Source organism: Scyliorhinus torazame, unplaced genomic scaffold (genome assembly GCF_047496885.1).
Source record: "Scyliorhinus torazame isolate Kashiwa2021f unplaced genomic scaffold, sScyTor2.1 scaffold_1269, whole genome shotgun sequence".
NCBI lineage: Eukaryota > Metazoa > Chordata > Chondrichthyes > Carcharhiniformes > Scyliorhinidae > Scyliorhinus > Scyliorhinus torazame.
The window spans coordinates 1-19,491 of NW_027308996.1; the positions used below are offsets into that span (position 1 = coordinate 1).

General features: G+C 55.4%; 1 protein-coding gene across 1 annotated transcript in view; it reads left to right on the forward strand.

The window, feature by feature from the left end:
- Window positions 1-8,036: 8,036 nt before the first annotated feature.
- The window catches only part of LOC140407171 (BTB/POZ domain-containing adapter for CUL3-mediated RhoA degradation protein 3-like), a 34,292-nt gene continuing 22,837 nt past the window's right edge, over window positions 8,037-19,491 (forward strand). Inside the window, exons 1-2 of the mRNA XM_072494853.1 lie at window positions 8,037-8,782; window positions 9,919-10,088. Coding sequence (XP_072350954.1) covers window positions 8,548-8,782; window positions 9,919-10,088 — 405 coding nt within the window. The 5' untranslated portion in view covers window positions 8,037-8,547. The remainder of the gene's footprint in view (window positions 8,783-9,918; window positions 10,089-19,491) is intronic.

Here is a 19,491-nt window from a genome sequence, read left to right on the forward strand (position 1 = left end):
CATTCTCCCCCCCCAAATTCTCTCTCCCCCCCCATTCTCTCTCCCCCCCCATTCTCTCTCCCCCCCCATTCTCTCCCCCCCATTCTCTCTCCCCCCCATTCTCCCCCCCCCAATTCTCTCTCCCCCCCCATTCTCTCTCCCCCCCCATTCTCTCTCCCCCCCCCATTCTCTCTCTCCCCCCCCCATTCTCTCTCCTCCCCCCCCCATTCTCTCTCCTCCCCCCCCCCATTCTCTCTCCCCCCCCCATTCTCTCTCCCCCCCCCCATTCTCTCTCCCCCCCCCATTCTCTCTCCCCCCCCCATTCTCTCTCTCCCCCCCCATTCTCTCTCCCCCCATTCTCTCTCCCCCCCCATTCTCTCTCCCCCCCCCATTCTCTCTCCCCCCCCCCATTCTCTCTCCCCCCCCCATTCTCTCTCCCCCCCCCATTCTCTCTCCCCCCCCCATTCTCTCTCCCCCCCCCATTCTCTCTCCCCCCCCCCATTCTCTCTAGCCCCCCTCTCCCCCCCCTCCCCCCCTCTCCCCCCCCTCTCCCCCCCCCTCTCCTCCCCCCTCTCTCTCCCCCCCCTCTCTCTCCCCCCCTCTCCCTCCCCCCCTCTCCCCTCCCCCCCTCTCCCTCCTCCCCCCTCTCCCCCCCCCTCTCCTCCCCCTCTCTCTCCCCCCCCCTCTCTCTCCCCCCCTCTCCCTCCCCCCCTCTCCCTCCTCCCCTCTCCCCTCCTCCCCCCTCTCCCCCCCCCTCTCTCCCCCCCCTCTCTCCCCCCCCTCTGTCCCCCCCTCTCTCCCACCCCCCCTCTCTCCCACCCCCCCCTCTCTCCCACCCCCCCTCTCTCCCACCCCCCCTCTCTCCCCCCCACCCCCCCCTCCCCCCCCTCTCTCTCCCCCCCCATTCTCTCCCCCCCCATTCTCTCTCCCCCCCCCATTCTCTCTCCCCCCCCATTCTCTCTCCCCCCCCCATTCTCTCTCCCCCCCCATTCTCTCCCCCCCCATTCTCTCTCCCCCCCATCATTCTCTCTTCCCCCCCCCATTCTCTCTCCCCCCCCCATTCTCTCTCCCCTACCCCCATTCTCTCTCCCCTACCCCCATTCTCTCCCTCCCCCCCCATTCTCTCCCTCCCCCCCCATTCTCTCCCTCCCCCCCCCATTCTCCCTCCCCCCATTCTCCCTCCCCCCATTCTCCCTCCCCCCCCATTCTCCCTTCCCCCCATTCTCTCTCCCCCCCCCATTCTCTCTCCCCCCCCCATTTTCTCTCCCCCCCCAATTCTCTCCCCCCCCCCAATTCTCTCTCCCCCCCCCAATTCTCTCTCCCCCCCATTCTCCCCCCCCAAATTCTCTCTCCCCCCCATTCTCTCTCCCCCCCCTCTCTCCCACCCCCCCTCTCTCCCACCCCCCCCTCTCTCTCCCACCCCCCCCTCTCTCCCCCCCACCCCCCTCCCCCCCTCTCTCCCCCCCACCCCCCCTCCCCCCCTCTCTCCCACCCCCCCCTCTCTCCCACCCCCCCTCTCTCCCCCCCACCCCCCCTCCCCCCCTCTCTCTCCCCCCCCATTCTCTCCCCCCCCTCTCCCCCCCCCCATTCTCTCCCCCCCCCATTCTCTCTCCCCCCCCCATTCTCTCCCCCCCCATTCTCTCTCCCCCCCATCATTCTCTCTTCCCCCCCCATTCTCTCTCTTTCCCCCCCCCCATTCTCTCTCCCCCCCCCCATTCTCTCTCCCCTACCCCCATTCTCTCTCCCCCCATTCTCTCCCTCCCCCCCCATTCTCTCCCTCCCCCCCCCCATTCTCTCCCTCCCCCCCCATTCTCTCCCTCCCCCCCCCATTCTCCCTCCCCCCCCCCCATTCTCCCTCCCCCCCATTCTCCCTCCCCCCCCCATTCTCCCTCCCCCCCATTCTCCCTCCCCCCCCCATTCTCTCTCCCCCCCCATTTTCTCTCCCCCCCCCAATCTCTCTCCCCCCCCCCATTCTCTGTCCCCCCCACCCCCCCCATTCTCTGTCCCCCCCACCCCCCCCATTCTCTGTCCCCCCCACCCCCCCACATTCTCTGTCCCCCCCCCCATTCTCTGTCCCCCCCCATTCTCTGTCCCCCCCCCCCATTCTCTGTCCCCCCCCCCAATTCTCTGTCCCCCCCCCATTCTCTGTCCCCCCCCATTCTCTGTCCCCCCCCCATTCTCTGTCCCCCCCCCATTCTCTGTCCCCCCCCCATTCTCTGTCCCCCCCCCCCATTCTCTGTCCCCCCCCCCATTCTCTGTCTCCCCCCCCCCCATTCTCTGTCTCCCCCCCCCATTCTCTGTCCCCCCCCCATTCTCTGTCCCCCCCCCATTCTCTGTCCGTCCCCCCCATTCTCTGTCCGTCCCCCCCCCATTCTCTGTCCCCCCCCACCCCCATTCTCTGTCCCCCCCCACCCCCATTCTCTGTCCCCCCCCCCATTCTCTGTCCCCCCCCCCATTCTCTGTCCCCCCCCCCATTCTCTGTCCCCCCCCCCCATTCTCTGTCCCCCCCCCCATTCTCTGTCCCCCCCCCATTCTCTGTCCCCCCCCATTCTCTGTCCCCCCCCCATTCTCTGCCCCCCCCCCATTCTCTGTCCCCCCCCCCATTCTCTGTCTGTCTCCCCCCCCCCCCATTCTCTGTCTGTCCCCCCCCCATTCTCTGTCTGTCCCCCCCCCATTCTCTGTCTGTTCCCCCCCCCATTCTCTGTCCCCCCCCCCATTCTCTGTCCCCCCCCATTCTCTGTCCCCCCCCCCATTCTCTGTCCCCCCCCCCCATTCTCTGTCCCCCCCCCATTCTCTGTCGTCCCCCCCCCCATTCTCTGTCCCCCCCCCATTCTCTGTCCCCCCCCATTCTCTGTCCCCCCCCCCATTCTCTGTCCCCCCCACCCCCCCATTCTCTGTCCCCCCCACCCCCCCATTCTCTGTCCCCCCCACCCCCCCATTCTCTGTCCCCCCCACCCCCCCATTCTCTGTCCCCCCCACCCCCATTCTCTGTCCCCCCCACCCCCCCATTCTCTGTCCCCCCCATTCTCTGTCCCCCCCACCCCCCCATTCTCTGTCCCCCCCATTCTCTGTCCCCCCCACCCCCCCATTCTCTGTCCCCCCCACCCCATTCTCTGTCCCCCCCACCCCCCATTCTCTGTCCCCCCCCACCCCCCATTCTCTGTCCCCCCCACCCCCCATTCTCTGTCCCCCCCACCCCCCCATTCTCTGTCCCCCCCACCCCCCCATTCTCTGTCCCCCCCATTCTCTGTCCCCCCCACCCCCCCATTCTCTGTCCCCCCCACCCCCCCATTCTCTGTCCCCCCCACCCCCCCATTCTCTGTCCCCCCCCACCCCCCCATTCTCTGTCCCCCCCCCACCCCCCCATTCTCTGTCCCCCCCACCCCCCCATTCTCTGTCCCCCCCATTCCCCCATTCTCTGTCCCCCCCACCCCCCCATTCTCTGTCCCCCCCACCCCCCATTCTCTGTCCCCCCCCACCCCCCATTCTCTGTCCCCCCCATTCTCTGTCCCCCTCCCACCCCCCCATTCTCTGTCCCCCCCCACCCCCCCATTCTCTGTCACCCCCACCCCCCCCATTCTCTGTCACCCCCCACCCCCCCCATTCTCTGTCCCCCCCATTCTCTGTCCCCCCCATTCTCTGTCCCCCCCCCACCCCCCCATTCTCTGTCACCCCCCACCCCCCCATTCTCTGTCCCCCCCACCCCATTCTCTGTCCCCCCCACCCCCCATTCTCTGTCCCCCCCACCCCCCATTCTCTGACCCCCCCACCCCCCCATTCTCTGTCCCCCCCACCCCCCTATTCTCTGTCCCCCCCATTCTCTGTCCCCCCCACCCCCCCATTCTCTGTTCCCCCCATTCTCTGTCCCCCCCATTCTCTGTCCCCCCCACCCCCCCATTCTCTGTCCCCCCCATTCTCTGTCCCCCCCACCCCCCATTCTCTGTCCTCCCCCACCCCCCATTCTCTGTCCCCTCCCACCCCCCATTCTCTGTCCCCCCCACCCCCCATTCTCTGTCCCCCCCACCCCCCCATTCTCTGTCCCCCCCACCCCCCCATTCTCTGTCCCCCCCATTCTCTGTCCCCCCACCCCCCCATTCTCTGTCCCCCCCACCCCCCCATTCTCTGTCCCCCCCCACCCCATTCTCTGTCCCCCCCCCCCATTCTCTGTCCCCCCCCACCCCATTCTCTGTCCCCCACCCCCCCATTCTCTGTCCCCCACCCCCCCATTCTCTGTCCCCCCCACCCCCCCATTCTCTGTCCCCCCCACCCCCCCATTCTCTGTCCCCCCCACCCCCCCATTCTCTGTCCCCCCCACCCCCCCATTCTCTGTCCCCCCCACCCCATTCTCTGTCCCCCACCCCCCCATTCTCTGTCCCCCCCACCCCCCCATTCTCTGTCCCCCCCACCCCCCCATTCTCTGTCCCCCCCCATTCTCTGTCCCCCCCATTCTCTGTCCCCCCCACCCCCCCATTCTCTGTCCCCCCCACCCCCCCACTCTCTGTCCCCCCCATTCTCTGTCCCCCCCCACCCCCCCATTCTCTGTCACCCCCCCCCATTCTCTGTCCCCCCCCCCCCATTCTCTGTCCCCCCCCCATTCTCTGTCCCCCCCCCCCATTCTCTGTCCCCCCCCCCCATTCTCTGTCCCCCCCCCATTCTCTGTCCCCCCCCCCATTCTCTGTCCCCCCCCCATTCTCTGTCCCCCCCCCCATTCTCTGTCCCCCCCACCCCCCATTCTCTGTCCCCCCCCCACCCCCCCATTCTCTGTCCCCCCCACCCCCCCATTCTCTGTCCCCCCCCCACCCCATTCTCTGTCCCCCACCCCCCCATTCTCTGTCCCCCACCCCCCCATTCTCTGTCCCCCACCCCCCCATTCTCTGTCCCCCCCACCCCCCCATTCTCTGTCCCCCCCATTCTCTGTCCCCCCCACCCCCCCATTCTCTGTCCCCCCCACCCCCCCATTCTCTGTCCCCCCCATTCTCTGTCCCCCCCCCCATTCTCTGTCCCCCCCCCCCATTCTCTGTCACCCCCCCCATTCTCTGTCCCCCCCCCATTCTCTGTCCCCCCCCCCCATTCTCTGTCCCCCCCCCATTCTCTGTCCCCCCCCCCATTCTCTGTCCCCCCCCCCATTCTCTGTCCCCCCCCATTCTCTGTCCCCCCCCCCCATTCTCTGTCCCCCCCCCCCCATTCTCTGTCCCCCCCCCCATTCTCTGTCCCCCCCCCCCCATTCTCTGTCCCCCCCCACCCCCCCATTCTCTGTCACCCCCCCCCCATTCTCTGTCCCCCCCCCATTCTCTGTCCCCCCCACCCCCCCATTCTCTGTCCCCCCCACCCCATTCTCTGTCCCCCACCCCCCCATTCTCTGTCCCCCACCCCCCCATTCTCTGTCCCCCACCCCCCCATTCTCTGTCCCCCCCATTCTCTGTCCCCCCCACCCCCCCATTCTCTGTCCCCCCCACCCCCCCATTCTCTGTCCCCCCCACCCCCCCATTCTCTGTCCCCCCCACCCCCCATTCTCTGTCCCCCCCATTCTCTGTCCCCCCCCCCATTCTCTGTCCCCCCCCCATTCTCTGTCACCCCCCCCCATTCCCTGTCCCCCCCCCACCCCCCCATTCTCTGTCCCCCCCCCCATTCTCTGTCCCCCCCCCCATTCTCTGTCCCCCCCCCATTCTCTGTCCCCCCCCCCATTCTCTGTCCCCCCCCCATTCTCTGTCCCCCCCCCATTCTCTGTCCCCCCCCCCCATTCTCTGTCCCCCCCCCCATTCTCTGTCCCCCCCCCCATTCTCTGTCCCCCCCTCCCCCCCATTCTCTGTCCCCCCCCCATTCTCTGTTCCCCCCCCCCATTCTCTGTCCCACCCCCCACTCTCTGTCCCCCCCCCATTCTCTGTCCCCCCCCCCATTCTCTGTCCCCCCCCCCATTCTCTGTCCCCCCCCCCATTCTCTGCCCCCCCCCCACCCCCCCATTCTCTGTCCCCCCCACCCCCCATTCTCTGTCCCCCCCACCCCCCATTCTCTGTCCCCCCCCCCATTCTCTGTCCCCCCCCCCATTCTCTGTCCCACCCCCCACTCTCTGTCCCCCCCCCCATTCTCTGTCCCCCCCCCCCCATTCTCTGTCCCACCCCCCACCCCCCATTCTCTGTCCCACCCCCCACCCCCCATTCTCTGTCCCACCCCCCACCCCCCCATTCTCTGTCCCACCCCCCACCCCCCCATTCTCTGTCCCACCCCCCACCCCCCCATTCTCTGTCCCACCCCCCCATTCTCTGTCCCACCCCCCACCCCCCCATTCTCTGTCCCACCCCCCACCCCCCCATTCTCTGTCCCACCCCCCCATTCTCTGTCCCCCCCCCCATTCTCTGTCCCCCCCCCCATTCTCTGTCCCCCCCCCCCCATTCTCTGTCCCCCCCCCCCCATTCTCTGTCCCCCCCCCCCATTCTCTGTCCCACCCCCCACTCTCTGTCCCCCCCCCCATTCTCTGTCCCCCCCCCCATTCTCTGTCCCCCCCCCCCATTCTCTGTCCCCCCCCCATTCTCTGTCCCCCCCCCCCATTCTCTGTCCCCCTCCCCCCCATTCTCTGTCCCCCCCCCCCATTCTCTGTCCCCCCCCCCATTCTCTGTCCCCCCCCCCCACTCTCTGTCCCCCCCCCCACTCTCTGTCCCCCCCCCCACTCTCTGTCCCCCCCCCATTCTCTGTCCCCCCCCCATTCTCTGTCCCCCCCCCCCATTCTCTGTCCCACCCCCCACTCTCTGTCCCCCCCCCCCACTCTCTGTCCCCCCCCCCCATTCTCTGTCCCCCCCCCCCATTCTCTGTCCCCCCCCCCCATTCTCTGTCCCCCCCCCCCATTCTCTGTCCCCCCCCCCATTCTCTGTCCCCCCCCCCATTCTCTGTCCCCCCCCCCCATTCTCTGTCCCCCCCACCCACCCCCCCATTCTCTGTCCCCCCCCCCCATTCTCTGTCCCCCCCCCCCCCCCATTCTCTGTCCCCCCCCCCCCCATTCTCTGTCCCCCCCCCCCATTCTCTGTCCCCCCCCCCCCATTCTCTGTCCCCCCCCCCCCCATTCTCTGTCCCCCCCCCCCCCATTCTCTGTCCCCCCCCCCCCATTCTCTGTCCCCCCCCCCCCATTCTCTGTCCCCCCCCCCCCCATTCTCTGTCCCCCCCCCCCATTCTCTGTCCCCCCCCCACCCCCCCATTCTCTGTCCCACCCCCCCACTCTCTGTCACCCCCATTCCCCCCCCCGTGGGCGGGGCTGATGGGCGGTGCCTGGCCCTGATTGACTGACACTGCGACCAATCGGCGAACCGTCCCCGCCCCCTTCCGGTGAGACGGATGTGATTCTCATCCAATCAGCGGTCGGCCTGTTTGACGTCCCGCCTCTCATTGGGATTTTGAGGTTTGAGTTGTGGGTTTTAAATATTGGCGAGGGCGGCGCCCAACGGCCGGAAGGTGACTTCCGGCACCGCCCTTTGGATGGACAACCCCGCTGTCCAATCAGTTGGGAGGCGCCTGACCAATCGGTGCCGGCGCTGGGGGCGGGGCACTGCCGGCGCTGGGGGCGGGGCACTACCTGTGCCCCTGGCAGGCGGGCATTATTGATTGACAGCGGATTCAGGCCAATCGGAGCGAGGTGTTGTCGAATGGGCATGCCTGGGGGCGGGCCTTAGTGACGTCAGGGATCTCCTGTCTATGGGGTTGGGAAGGCCGCCTAGCTCTCTCCAATGGAAGCGCCGCCCAACCTGATTGACACCTGCTCCGCCCAATAGAAAGAGGAGGTGGGTGGATGGTGAGCGGTGATTTGTTGCTCGCCCCTGTGATTGACAACTGTGCCGCCCAATGGGAGAGCACCGTGCACCGTGGGTGACGCCGGTCGCAGTCCAACCGGAAGCGAGGCGGGAGGGCGGGTTCTCTGGCGAGGCTGGCGGCCAATGGGAGAGCCGCCCTTTCTGATGGACGGCGCGGCGGACCAATGGGAGGGCGGGATTGGGGCGCCGAGTCCCGCCCTCCCCGCGTTCTCCCGTCAATCGGCGGCGGTCGATGGTGGCGGCGGCCTGCTGATTGTCGCCGCTCTTCTCGGAGGCGGCCGCCCTCACCCCCACCCCCCGGGCCTCAGGCGCTCCCACCAACCCCCCCCTGTGTCCGCTCGCCCCTTGCGGGCTTTTTGTGACGCCTTTCGCGTTCAGTGTGGGTGTCCCTTTAAGACTTAAAGGGTCCACCCTCCCATTATTTTGGTGTCCCCTTTAAGATTTAAAGGGACCTGACCTGTTATCCCCAACCACCCCCAATTTTGAGATCTGAAGCGACCCCCCCCCCCCCAACCACCCCTTTAAAAAAAAATTAAAGGGACCACTCCCTTTCCTTTGGCCTCCCCCCTTAAGACTTAAAGGGACCATCCCCTTTACTGTATTGTGGCCCCGCCCTTCCAGATTTGGAGGGTCCTTCCGTTTTGTTTGCCCCTCCCCTTTTCACAGTTAAAGGGACAACCCCTGACCTTATTGACGATTTAAAGGGACCATCTCCTGCTAGGGATCCCTTAAAGGGACATCACCAACCCCCCCCCCCCGGCTCTGGTAGGGCATGTCCGGGATGTCGGATCCTCCAGGGGAGAGGGCTGAGGGTCCCATTCTGCTCATGGCCTCTCCAGCCCTGCCCCCCGCCGACGGCAAGCCCCTCAGTCCCAGCAGCAGCAAGTACGTCAAGCTCAACGTAGGGGGCTGCCTCCACTACACCACGGTGCAGACCCTCTCCAAGCAAGAGACCGTCCTCAAGGCCATGTTCAGTGGCAACATGGAGGTCCTGACGGACCATGAAGGTCTCGCTTCTCTCCCGCACCTTCCAAGGGGGCGATGGCGGTGGGTGGGCGGGAGATGTGGGGGGGGGGGGGGGGCGCTGTGGGGGAGAAAGCAAGACACCTTATTGTCAATTCACTGACTGCATTGAAACGTGAGAGAAGAGACTTCAGCAGGACATTGACTAGACAAGTGGGCGGGCAAGTGGCAGATACAGTTTAACACAGAGAAATATGAAGTGGTTTATTTTGGTGGGAAAAATGTGTAGAGACGATTTAAAGTAAAGGGTACAATTGTAAATGGGGACGGCAGGAGCAGGGGGGGTGGGGGGTCTGTGTATAAATCGGTGATGGTCGGGACAGGTTGAGCGAGAGCTCAGTTAATAAAGCGAACAGCATCCTGGGATTTATTAACGGGGCGCAGAGTACAAGAGGCAGGAGGTTCTGTAAACAAAGGGATCAGTGCTGGGATATCAACCTTTTAGTATTTATAAAAATGACCTGGATGAAGGGGCGGTTGTTAAATTCATTGACGGCATGAAGTTGGGTAGGAAAGTAAGTTGTGAAGAAGACGCAAGGAGGCTTCAAAGGGTGGATTCAGCGAGTGGGGAAGAAATCTGGCAAATGGAGTATAATGGGGAAAAATGTGAAATGGTCCATTTTGGCAGAAGAAGTTTGAAAAACGAGGCTTATTGTCTAAATGGAGAGAGATTGCAGAGCTCTGAGGATGCAGAGGGATCTGGGAGCCCGAGGGTATGAATCTCAAAAGGTTTGGAAAGAACGATTCCGGGGAGGAGGAACCTCTGACGGCGGCAGATTGGAGAAGGTGGGGCCTGTTCTCCTTGGGGAAGAGAATGTCGAGAGAAGATTTAGATGGGTTTGAAATTGCGAGGCGGGGGAGTCGGGGACAGAGCGAGGGAGAGTCTGTCCCTGTTGACGGGAGGATCGGGGCGAGTGGGAGGTGGGTGACTGGGACGAGACTGAGAACAAGTGCTGGTCAGTTGAGGATTTGGGGAGGGCGGTGGATTATTGCCTGACGAGCTGAATGTGTGGGCTGAGGGTCAAGGGGAGCGGGGTGAGGCTGGCTGGCTCTGGTACACACGAGTGCATTCTGGGTACCCTCACTATTCCCTCACTCACTCCCTGTGACTAACCCGCAGGCTGGATCCTGGTCGACAGGTGCGGGAAGCACTTTGGCACTCTGCTTAACTACCTACGTGACGGCGCAGTACCCCTACCCGAGTCTGTGAGGGAGATCGAGGAGCTACAGCTCGAGGCAAAATACTATCTCATTGAGGGGCTGGTGGAGGACTGCCAGCTCGCATTAAAGGTATGGGGTGCGCGGCGGAGAGAGTGTTATAACGGAGAGTCTGATACTGAGGGACCGTGTGAGAGAGAGAGTGTTATAACTGAGAGTCTGATACTGAGGGACAGTGTAACAGAGAGAGTGTTATAACTGAGAGTCTGATACTGAGGGACAGTGTGAGAGAGAGAGTGTTATAACTGAGAGTCTGATACTGAGGGACAGTGTGAGAGAGAGAGATTGTTATAACTGAGAGTCTGATACTGAGGGACCGTGTGAGAGAGAGAGTGTTATAACTGAGAGTCTGATACTGAGGGACCGTGTGAGAGAGAGAGTGTTATAACTGAGAGTCTGATACTGAGGGACAGTGTAACAGAGAGAGTGTTATAACTGAGAGTCTGATACTGAGGGACAGTGTGAGAGAGAGAGTGTTATAACTGAGAGTCTGATACTGATGGACAGTGTGAGAGAGAGTGTTATAACTGAGAGTCTGATACTGAGGGACAGTGTAACAGAGAGAGTGTTATAACTGAGAGTCTGACACTGAGGGACAGTGTGAGAGAGAGAGTTATAACTGAGAGTCTGATACTGAGGGACAGTGTAACAGGGAGAGTGTTATAACTGAGAGTCTGATACTGAGGGACAGTGTGTGTGAGAGAGTGTTATAACTGAGAGTCTGTTACTGAGGGACAGTGTGAGAGAGAGTGTTATAACTGAGAGTCTGACACTGAGAGACAGTGTGTGAGAGAGAGTGTTATAACTGGGAGTCTGATACTGAGGTACATTGTAACAGAGAGAGTGTTATAACTGAGAGTCTGATACTGAGGGACAGTGTAACAGAGAGAGTGTTATAACTGAGAGTCTGACACTGAGGGACAGTGTGTGAGAGAGAGTGTTATAACTGAGAGTCTGATACTGAGGGACAGTGTAACAGAGAGAGTGTTATAACTGAGAGTCTGATACTGAGGGACAGTGTGTGAGAGAGAGTGTTATAACTGAGAGTCTGATACTGAGGGACAGTGTAACAGAGAGAGTGTTATAACTGACAGTCTGATACTGAGGGACAGTGTAACAGAGAGAGTGTTATAACTGAGAGCCTGATACTGAGGGACAGTGTGTGTGAGAGAGTGTTATAACTGAGAGTCTGACACTGAGGGCCAGTGTCAGAGAGAGTGTTATAACTGAGAGTCTGATACTGAGGGACAGTGTGAGAGAGAGTGTTATAACTGAGAGTCTGATACTGAGGGACAGTGTAACAGAGAGTGTTATAACTGAGAGTCTGATACTGAGGGACAGTGTGTGTGAGAGAGTGTTATAACTGAGAGTCTGATACTGAGGGACAGTGTAACAGAGAGAGTGTTATAACTGAGAGTCTGATACTGAGGGACAGTGTAACAGAGAGAGTGTTATAACTGAGAGTATGATACTGAGGGACAGTGTAACAGAGAGAGTGTTATAACTGAGAGTCTGACACTGAGGGACAGTGTGTGAGAGAGAGTGTTATAACTGAGAGTCTGATACTGAGGGACAGTGTAACAGAGAGAGTGTTATAACTGAGAGTCTGACACTGATGGACAGTGTGTGAGAGAGAGTGTTATAACTGAGAGTCTGATACTGAGGGACAGTGTAACAGAGAGAGTGTTATAACTGAGAGTCTGATACTGAGGGACAGTGTGTGAGAGAGAGTGTTATAACTGAGTCTGATACTGAGAGACAGTGTGTGAGAGAGAGTGTTATAACTGAGAGTCTGATACTGAGGGACAGTGTGAGAGAGAGAGTGTTATAACTGAGAGTCTGATACTGAGGGACAGTGTGTGAGAGAGAGTGTTATAACTGAGAGTCTGATACTGAGGGACAGTGTAACAGAGAGAGTGTTATAACTGACAGTCTGATACTGAGGGACAGTGTAACAGAGAGAGTGTTATAACTGAGAGCCTGATACTGAGGGACAGTGTGTGTGAGAGAGTGTTATAACTGAGAGTCTGACACTGAGGGCCAGTGTGAGAGAGAGTGTTATAACTGAGAGTCTGATACTGAGGGACAGTGTGAGAGAGAGTGTTATAACTGAGAGTCTGATACTGAGGGACAGTGTGAGAGAGAGTGTTATAACTGAGAGTCTGATACTGAGGGACAGTGTGTGAGAGAGTGTTATAACTGAGAGTCTGATACTGAGGGACAGTGTGAGAGAGAGAGTGTTATAACTGAGAGTCTGATACTGAGGGACAGTGTAACAGAGAGAGTGTTATAACTGAGAGTCTGATACTGAGGGACAGTGTGAGAGAGAGAGTGTTATAACTGACTGTCTGATACTGAGGGACAGTGTGTGAGAGAGTGTTATAACTGAGAGTCTGATACTGAGGGACAGTGTAACAGAGAGAGTGTTATAACTGAGAGTCTGATACTGAGGGACAGTGTGAGAGAGAGAGTGTTATAACTGACTGTCTGATACTGAGGGACAGTGTGTGAGAGAGTGTTATAACTGAGAGTCTGATACTGAGGGACAGTGTGAGAGAGAGAGTGTTATAACTGAGAGTCTGATACTGAGGAACAGTGTAACAGAGAGAGTGTTATAACTGAGAGTCTGATACTGAGGGACAGTGTAACAGAGAGTGAGTGTTATAACTGAGAGTCTGATACTGAGGGACAGTGTGACAGAGAGAGTGTGATAACTGTGAGTCTGATACTGAGGGACAGTGTGAGAGAGAGAGAGTGTTATAACTGAGAGTCTGATACTGAGGGACAGTGTGTGAGAGAGAGTGTTATAACTCAGAGTCTGATACTGAGGAACAGTGTAACAGAGAGAGTGTGATAACTGTGAGTCTGATACTGAGGGACAGTGTGAGAGAGAGAGTGTTATAACTGAGAGTCTGATACTGAGGGACAGTGTGAGAGAGAGAGAGAGTGTTATAACTGAGAGTCTGACACTGAGGGACAGTGTGTGAGAGAGAGTGTTATAACTGAGAGTCTGATACTGAGGGACAATGTGAGAGAGAGAGAGTGTTATAACTGAGAGTCTGATACTGAGGGACAGTGTGTGAGAGAGTGTTATAACTGAGAGTCTGATACTGAGGGACAGTGTGTGAGAGAGAGTGTTATAACTGAGAGTCTGATACTGAGGGTACAGTGTGAGAGAGAGTGTTATAACTGAGAGTCCGATACTGAGGGACAGTGTAACAGAGAGAGTGTTATAACTGAGAGTCTGATACTGAAGGACAGTGTAACAGAGAGAGTGTTATAACTGAGAGTCTGATACTGAGGGACAGTGTGAGAGAGAGAGTGTTATAACTGAGAGTCTGATACTGAGTGACAGTGTGTGAGAGAGTGTTATAACTGAGAGTCTGATACTGAGGGACAGTGTGTGAGAGAGTGTTATAACTGAGAGTCTGATACTGAGGAACAGTGTAACAGAGAGAGTGTTATAACTGAGTCTGATACTGAGGGACAGTGTGAGAGAGAGAGTGTTATAACTGAGTCTGATACTGAGGGACAGTGTGAGAGAGAGAGTGTTATAACTGAGAGTCTGATACTGAGGGACAGTGTGAGAGAGAGAGTGTTATAACTGAGAGTCTGATACTGAGGGACAGTGTGTGAGAGAGAGTGTTATAACTAAGAGTCTGATACTGAGGGACAGTGTGTGAGAGAGAGTGTTATAACTGAGAGTCTGATACTGAGGGACAGTGTAACAGAGAGAGTGTTATAACTGAGAGTCTGATACTGAGGGACAGTGTGTGAGAGAGAGTGTTATAACTGAGAGTCTGATACTGAGGGACAGTGTAACAGAGAGAGTGTTATAACTGAGAATCTGATACTGAGGGACAGTGTGAGAGAGAGAGTGTTATAACTGAGAGTCTGATACTGAGGGACAGTGTGAGAGAGAGAGTGTTATAACTGAGAGTCTGATACTGAGGGACAGTGTGAGAGAGAGAGTGTTATAACTGAGAGTCTGATACTGAGGGATAGTGTAACAGAGAGAGAGTGTTATAACTGAGAGTCTGATAGTGAGGGACAGTGTGTGAGAGAGAGTGTTATAACTGAGAGTCTGATACTGAGGGACAGTGTGTGAGAGAGAGTGTTATAACTGAGAGTTTGATACTGAGGGACAGTGTAACAGGGAGAGTGTTATAACTGAGAGTCTGATACTGAGCGACAGTGTGAGAGAGAGAGAGTGTTATAACTGAGAGTCTGATACTGAGGGACAGTGTGTGAGAGAGTGTTATAACGGAGAGTCTGATACTGAGAGTCAGTGAGAGAGAGTGTTATAACTGAGAGTCTGATGCTGAGGGACAGTGAGAGAGAGAGAGAGTGTTATAACTGAGAGTCTGATACTGAGGGACAGTGTGAGAGAGTGAGTGTTATAACTGAGAGTCTGATACTGAGGGACAGTGTGTGAGAGAGAGTGTTATAACTGAGAGTCTGATACTGAGGGACAGTGTGAGAGAGAGAGTGTTCTACCCGAGAGTCTGATACTGAGGGACAGTGTGTGAGAGAGAGTGTTATAACTGAGAGTCTGATACTGAGGGACAGTGTGAGAGAGAGAGTGTTCTACCCGAGAGTCTATACTGAGGGACAGTGAGAGAGAGAGAGTGTTATAACTGAGAGTCTGATACTGAGGGACAGTGTGTGAGAGAGAGTGTTATAACTGAGAGTCTGATACTGAGGGACAGTGTAACAGAGAGAGTGTTATAACTGAGAGTCTGATACTGAGGGACAGTGTGTGAGAGAGTGTTATAACTGAGAGTCTGATACTGGGGGACAGTGTGAGAGAGAGACTGTTATAACTGAGAGTCTGATACTGAGGGACAGTGTGAGAGAGAGCGTGTTATAACTGAGAGTCTGATACTGAGGGACAGTGTGTGAGAGAGAGTGTTATAACTGAGAGTCTGATACTGAGGGGCAGTGTGACAGAGAGAGTGTTATAACTGAGAGTCTGACACTGAGGGACAGTGTGAGAGAGAGAGTGTTATAACTGAGAGTCTGATACTGAGGGACAGTGTGAGAGAGAGTGTTATATCTGAGAGTCTGATACTGAGGGACAGTGTGGAGAGAGTGTTATAACTGAGAGTCTGATACTGAGGGACAGTGTGTGAGAGAGAGTGTTATAACTGAGAGTCTGATACTGAGGGACAGTGTGGAGAGAGTGTTATAACTGAGAGTCTGATACTGAGGGACAGTGTGTGAGAGAGAGTGTTATAACTGAGAGTCTGATACTGAGGGGCAGTGTGACAGAGAGAGTGTTATAACTGAGAGTCTGACACTGAGGGACAGTGTGAGAGAGAGAGTGTTATAACTGAGAGTCTGATACTGAGGGACAGTGTGAGAGAGAGTGTTATAACTGAGAGTCTGATACTGAGGGACAGTATAACAGAGAGAGTGTTATAACTGAGAGTCTGATACTGAGGGACAGTGTGAGAGAGAGAGTGTTATAACTGAGAGTCTGATACTGAGGGACAGTGTAACAGAGAGAGTGTTATAACTGAGAGTCTGATACTGAGGGACAGTGTGTGAGAGAGAGTGTTCTAACTGAGAGTTTGATACTGAGGGACAGTGTGTGAGAGAGTTATAACTGAGAGTCTGATACTGAGGGACAGTGTGAGAGAGAGAGAGTGATAACTGAGAGTCTCATACTGAGGGACAGTGTGTGAGAGAGTGTTATAACTGAGAGTCTGATACTGAGGGCCAGTGTGAGAGAGAGTGTTATAACTGAGAGTCTGATACTGAGGGACAGTGTGAGAGAGAGAGTGTTATAACTGAGAGTCTGATACTGAGGGACAGTGTGAGAGAGAGAGTGTTATAACTGAGAGTCTGATACTGAGGGATAGTGTAACAGAGAGAGAGTGTTATAACTGAGAGTCTGATAGTGAGGGACAGTGTGTGAGAGAGAGTGTTATAACTGAGAGTCTGATACTGAGGGACAGTGTAACAGAGAGAGTGTTATAACTGAGAGTCTGATACTGAGGGACAGTGTGAGAGAGAGAGTGTTATAACTGAGAGTCTGATACTGAGGGACAGTGTAACAGAGAGAGAGTGTTATAACTGAGAGTCTGATAGTGAGGGACAGTGTGTGAGAGAGAGTGTTATAACTGAGAGTCTGATACTGAGGGACAGTGTGTGAGAGAGAGTGTTATAACTGAGAGTTTGATACTGAGGGACAGTGTAACAGGGAGAGTGTTATAACTGAGAGTCTGATGCTGAGCGACAGTGTGAGAGAGAGAGAGTGTTATAACTGAGAGTCTGATACTGAGGGACAGTGTGTGAGAGAGTGTTATAACGGAGAGTCTGATACTGAGAGTCAGTGAGAGAGAGTGTTATAACTGAGAGTCTGATGCTGAGGGACAGTGAGAGAGAGAGAGAGTGTTATAACTGAGAGTCTGATACTGAGGGACAGTGTGAGAGAGTGAGTGTTATAACTGAGAGTCTGATACCGAGGGACAGTGTGTGAGAGAGAGTGTTATAACTGAGAGTCTGATACTGAGGGACAGTGTGAGAGAGAGAGTGTTCTACCCGAGAGTCTGATACTGAGGGACAGTGTGTGAGAGAGAGTGTTATAACTGAGAGTCTGATACTGAGGGACAGTGTGAGAGAGAGAGTGTTCTACCCGAGAGTCTATACTGAGGGACAGTGAGAGAGAGAGAGTGTTATAACTGAGAGTCTGAAACTGAGGGACAGTGTGTGAGAGAGAGTGTTATAACTGAGAGTCTGATACTGAGGGACAGTGTGTGAGAGAGAGTGTTATAACTGAGAGTCTGATACTGAGGGACAGTGTAACAGAGAGAGTGTTATAACTGAGAGTCTGATACTGAGGGACAGTGTGTGAGAGAGTGTTATAACTGAGAGTCTGATACTGGGGGACAGTGTGAGAGAGAGACTGTTATAACTGAGAGTCTGATACTGAGGGACAGTGTGAGAGAGAGTGTTATAACTGAGAGTCTGATACTGAGAGACAGTGTGTGAGAGAGAGTGTTATAACTGGGAGTCTGATACTGAGGTACATTGTAACAGAGAGAGTGTTATAACTGAGAGTCTGATACTGAGGGACAGTGTAACAGAGAGAGTGTTATAACTGAGAGTCTGACACTGAGGGACAGTGTGTGAGAGAGAGTGTTATAACTGAGAGTCTGATACTGAGGGACAGTGTAACAGAGAGAGTGTTATAACTGAGAGTCTGATACTGAGGGACAGTGTGTGAGAGAGAGTGTTATAACTGAGAGTCTGATACTGAGGGACAGTGTAACAGAGAGAGTGTTATAACTGACAGTCTGATACTGAGGGACAGTGTAACAGAGAGAGTGTTATAACTGAGAGCCTGATACTGAGGGACAGTGTGTGTGAGAGAGTGTTATAACTGAGAGTCTGACACTGAGGGCCAGTGTGAGAGAGAGTGTTATAACTGAGAGTCTGATACTGAGGGACAGTGTGAGAGAGAGTGTTATAACTGAGAGTCTGATACTGAGGGACAGTGTAACAGAGAGTGTTATAACTGAGAGTCTGATACTGAGGGACAGTGTGTGTGAGAGAGTGTTATAACTGAGAGTCTGATACTGAGGGACAGTGTAACAGAGAGAGTGTTATAACTGAGAGTCTGATACTGAGGGACAGTGTAACAGAGAGAGTGTTATAACTGAGAGTATGATACTGAGGGACAGTGTAACAGAGAGAGTGTTATAACTGAGAGTCTGACACTGAGGGACAGTGTGTGAGAGAGAGTGTTATAACTGAGAGTCTGATACTGAGGGACAGTGTAACAGAGAGAGTGTTATAACTGAGAGTCTGACACTGATGGACAGTGTGTGAGAGAGAGTGTTATAACTGAGAGTCTGATACTGAGGGACAGTGTAACAGAGAGAGTGTTATAACTGAGAGTCTGATACTGAGGGACAGTGTGTGAGAGAGAGTGTTATAACTGAGAGTCTGATACTGAGGGACAGTGTAACAGAGAGAGTGTTATAACTGACAGTCTGATACTGAGGGACAGTGTAACAGAGAGAGTGTTATAACTGAGAGCCTGATACTGAGGGACAGTGTGTGTGAGAGAGTGTTATAACTGAGAGTCTGACACTGAGGGCCAGTGTGAGAGAGAGTGTTATAACTGAGAGTCTGATACTGAGGGACAGTGTGAGAGAGAGTGTTATAACTGAGAGTCTGATACTGAGGGACAGTGTGAGAGAGAGTGTTATAACTGAGAGTCTGATACTGAGGGACAGTGTGAGAGAGAGAGTGTTATAACTGACTGTCTGATACTGAGGGACAGTGTGTGAGAGAGTGTTATAACTGAGAGTCTGATACTGAGGGACAGTGTAACAGAGAGAGTGTTATAACTGAGAGTCTGATACTGAGGGACAGTGTGAGAGAGAGAGTGTTATAACTGACTGTCTGATACTGAGGGACAGTGTGTGAGAGAGTGTTATAACTGAGAGTCTGATACTGAGGGACAGTGTGAGAGAGAGAGTGTTATAACTGAGAGTCTGATACTGAGGAACAGTGTAACAGAGAGAGTGTTATAACTGAGAGTCTGATACTGAGGGACAGTGTAACAGAGAGTGAGTGTTATAACTGAGAGTCTGATACTGAGGGACAGTGTGACAGAGAGAGTGTGATAACTGTGAGTCTGATACTGAGGGACAGTGTGAGAGAGAGAGAGTGTTATAACTGAGAGTCTGATACTGAGGGACAGTGTGTGAGAGAGAGTGTTATAACTCAGAGTCTGATACTGAGGAACAGTGTAACAGAGAGAGTGTGATAACTGTGAGTCTGATACTGAGGGACAGTGTGAGAGAGAGAGAGAGTGTTATAACTGAGAGTCTGATACTGAGGGACAGTGTGAGAGAGAGAGAGAGTGTTATAACTGAGAGTCTGACACTGAGGGACAGTGTGTGAGAGAGAGTGTTATAACTGAGAGTCTGATACTGAGGGACAATGTGAGAGAGAGAGAGTGTTATAACTGAGAGTCTGATACTGAGGGACAGTGTGTGAGAGAGTGTTATAACTGAGAGTCTGATACTGAGGGACAGTGTGTGAGAGAGAGTGTTATAACTGAGAGTCTGATACTGAGGGTACAGTGTGAGAGAGAGTGTTATAACTGAGAGTCCGATACTGAGGGACAGTGTAACAGAGAGAGTGTTATAACTGAGAGTCTGATACTGAAGGACAGTGTAACAGAGAGAGTGTTATAACTGAGAGTCTGATACTGAGGGACAGTGTGAGAGAGAGAGTGTTATAACTGAGAGTCTGATACTGAGTGACAGTGTGTGAGAGAGTGTTATAACTGAGAGTCTGATACTGAGGGACAGTGTGTGAGAGAGTGTTATAACTGAGAGTCTGATACTGAGGAACAGTGTAACAGAGAGAGTGTTATAACTGAGTCTGATACTGAGGGACAGTGTGAGAGAGAGAGTGTTATAACTGAGTCTGATACTGAGGGACAGTGTGAGAG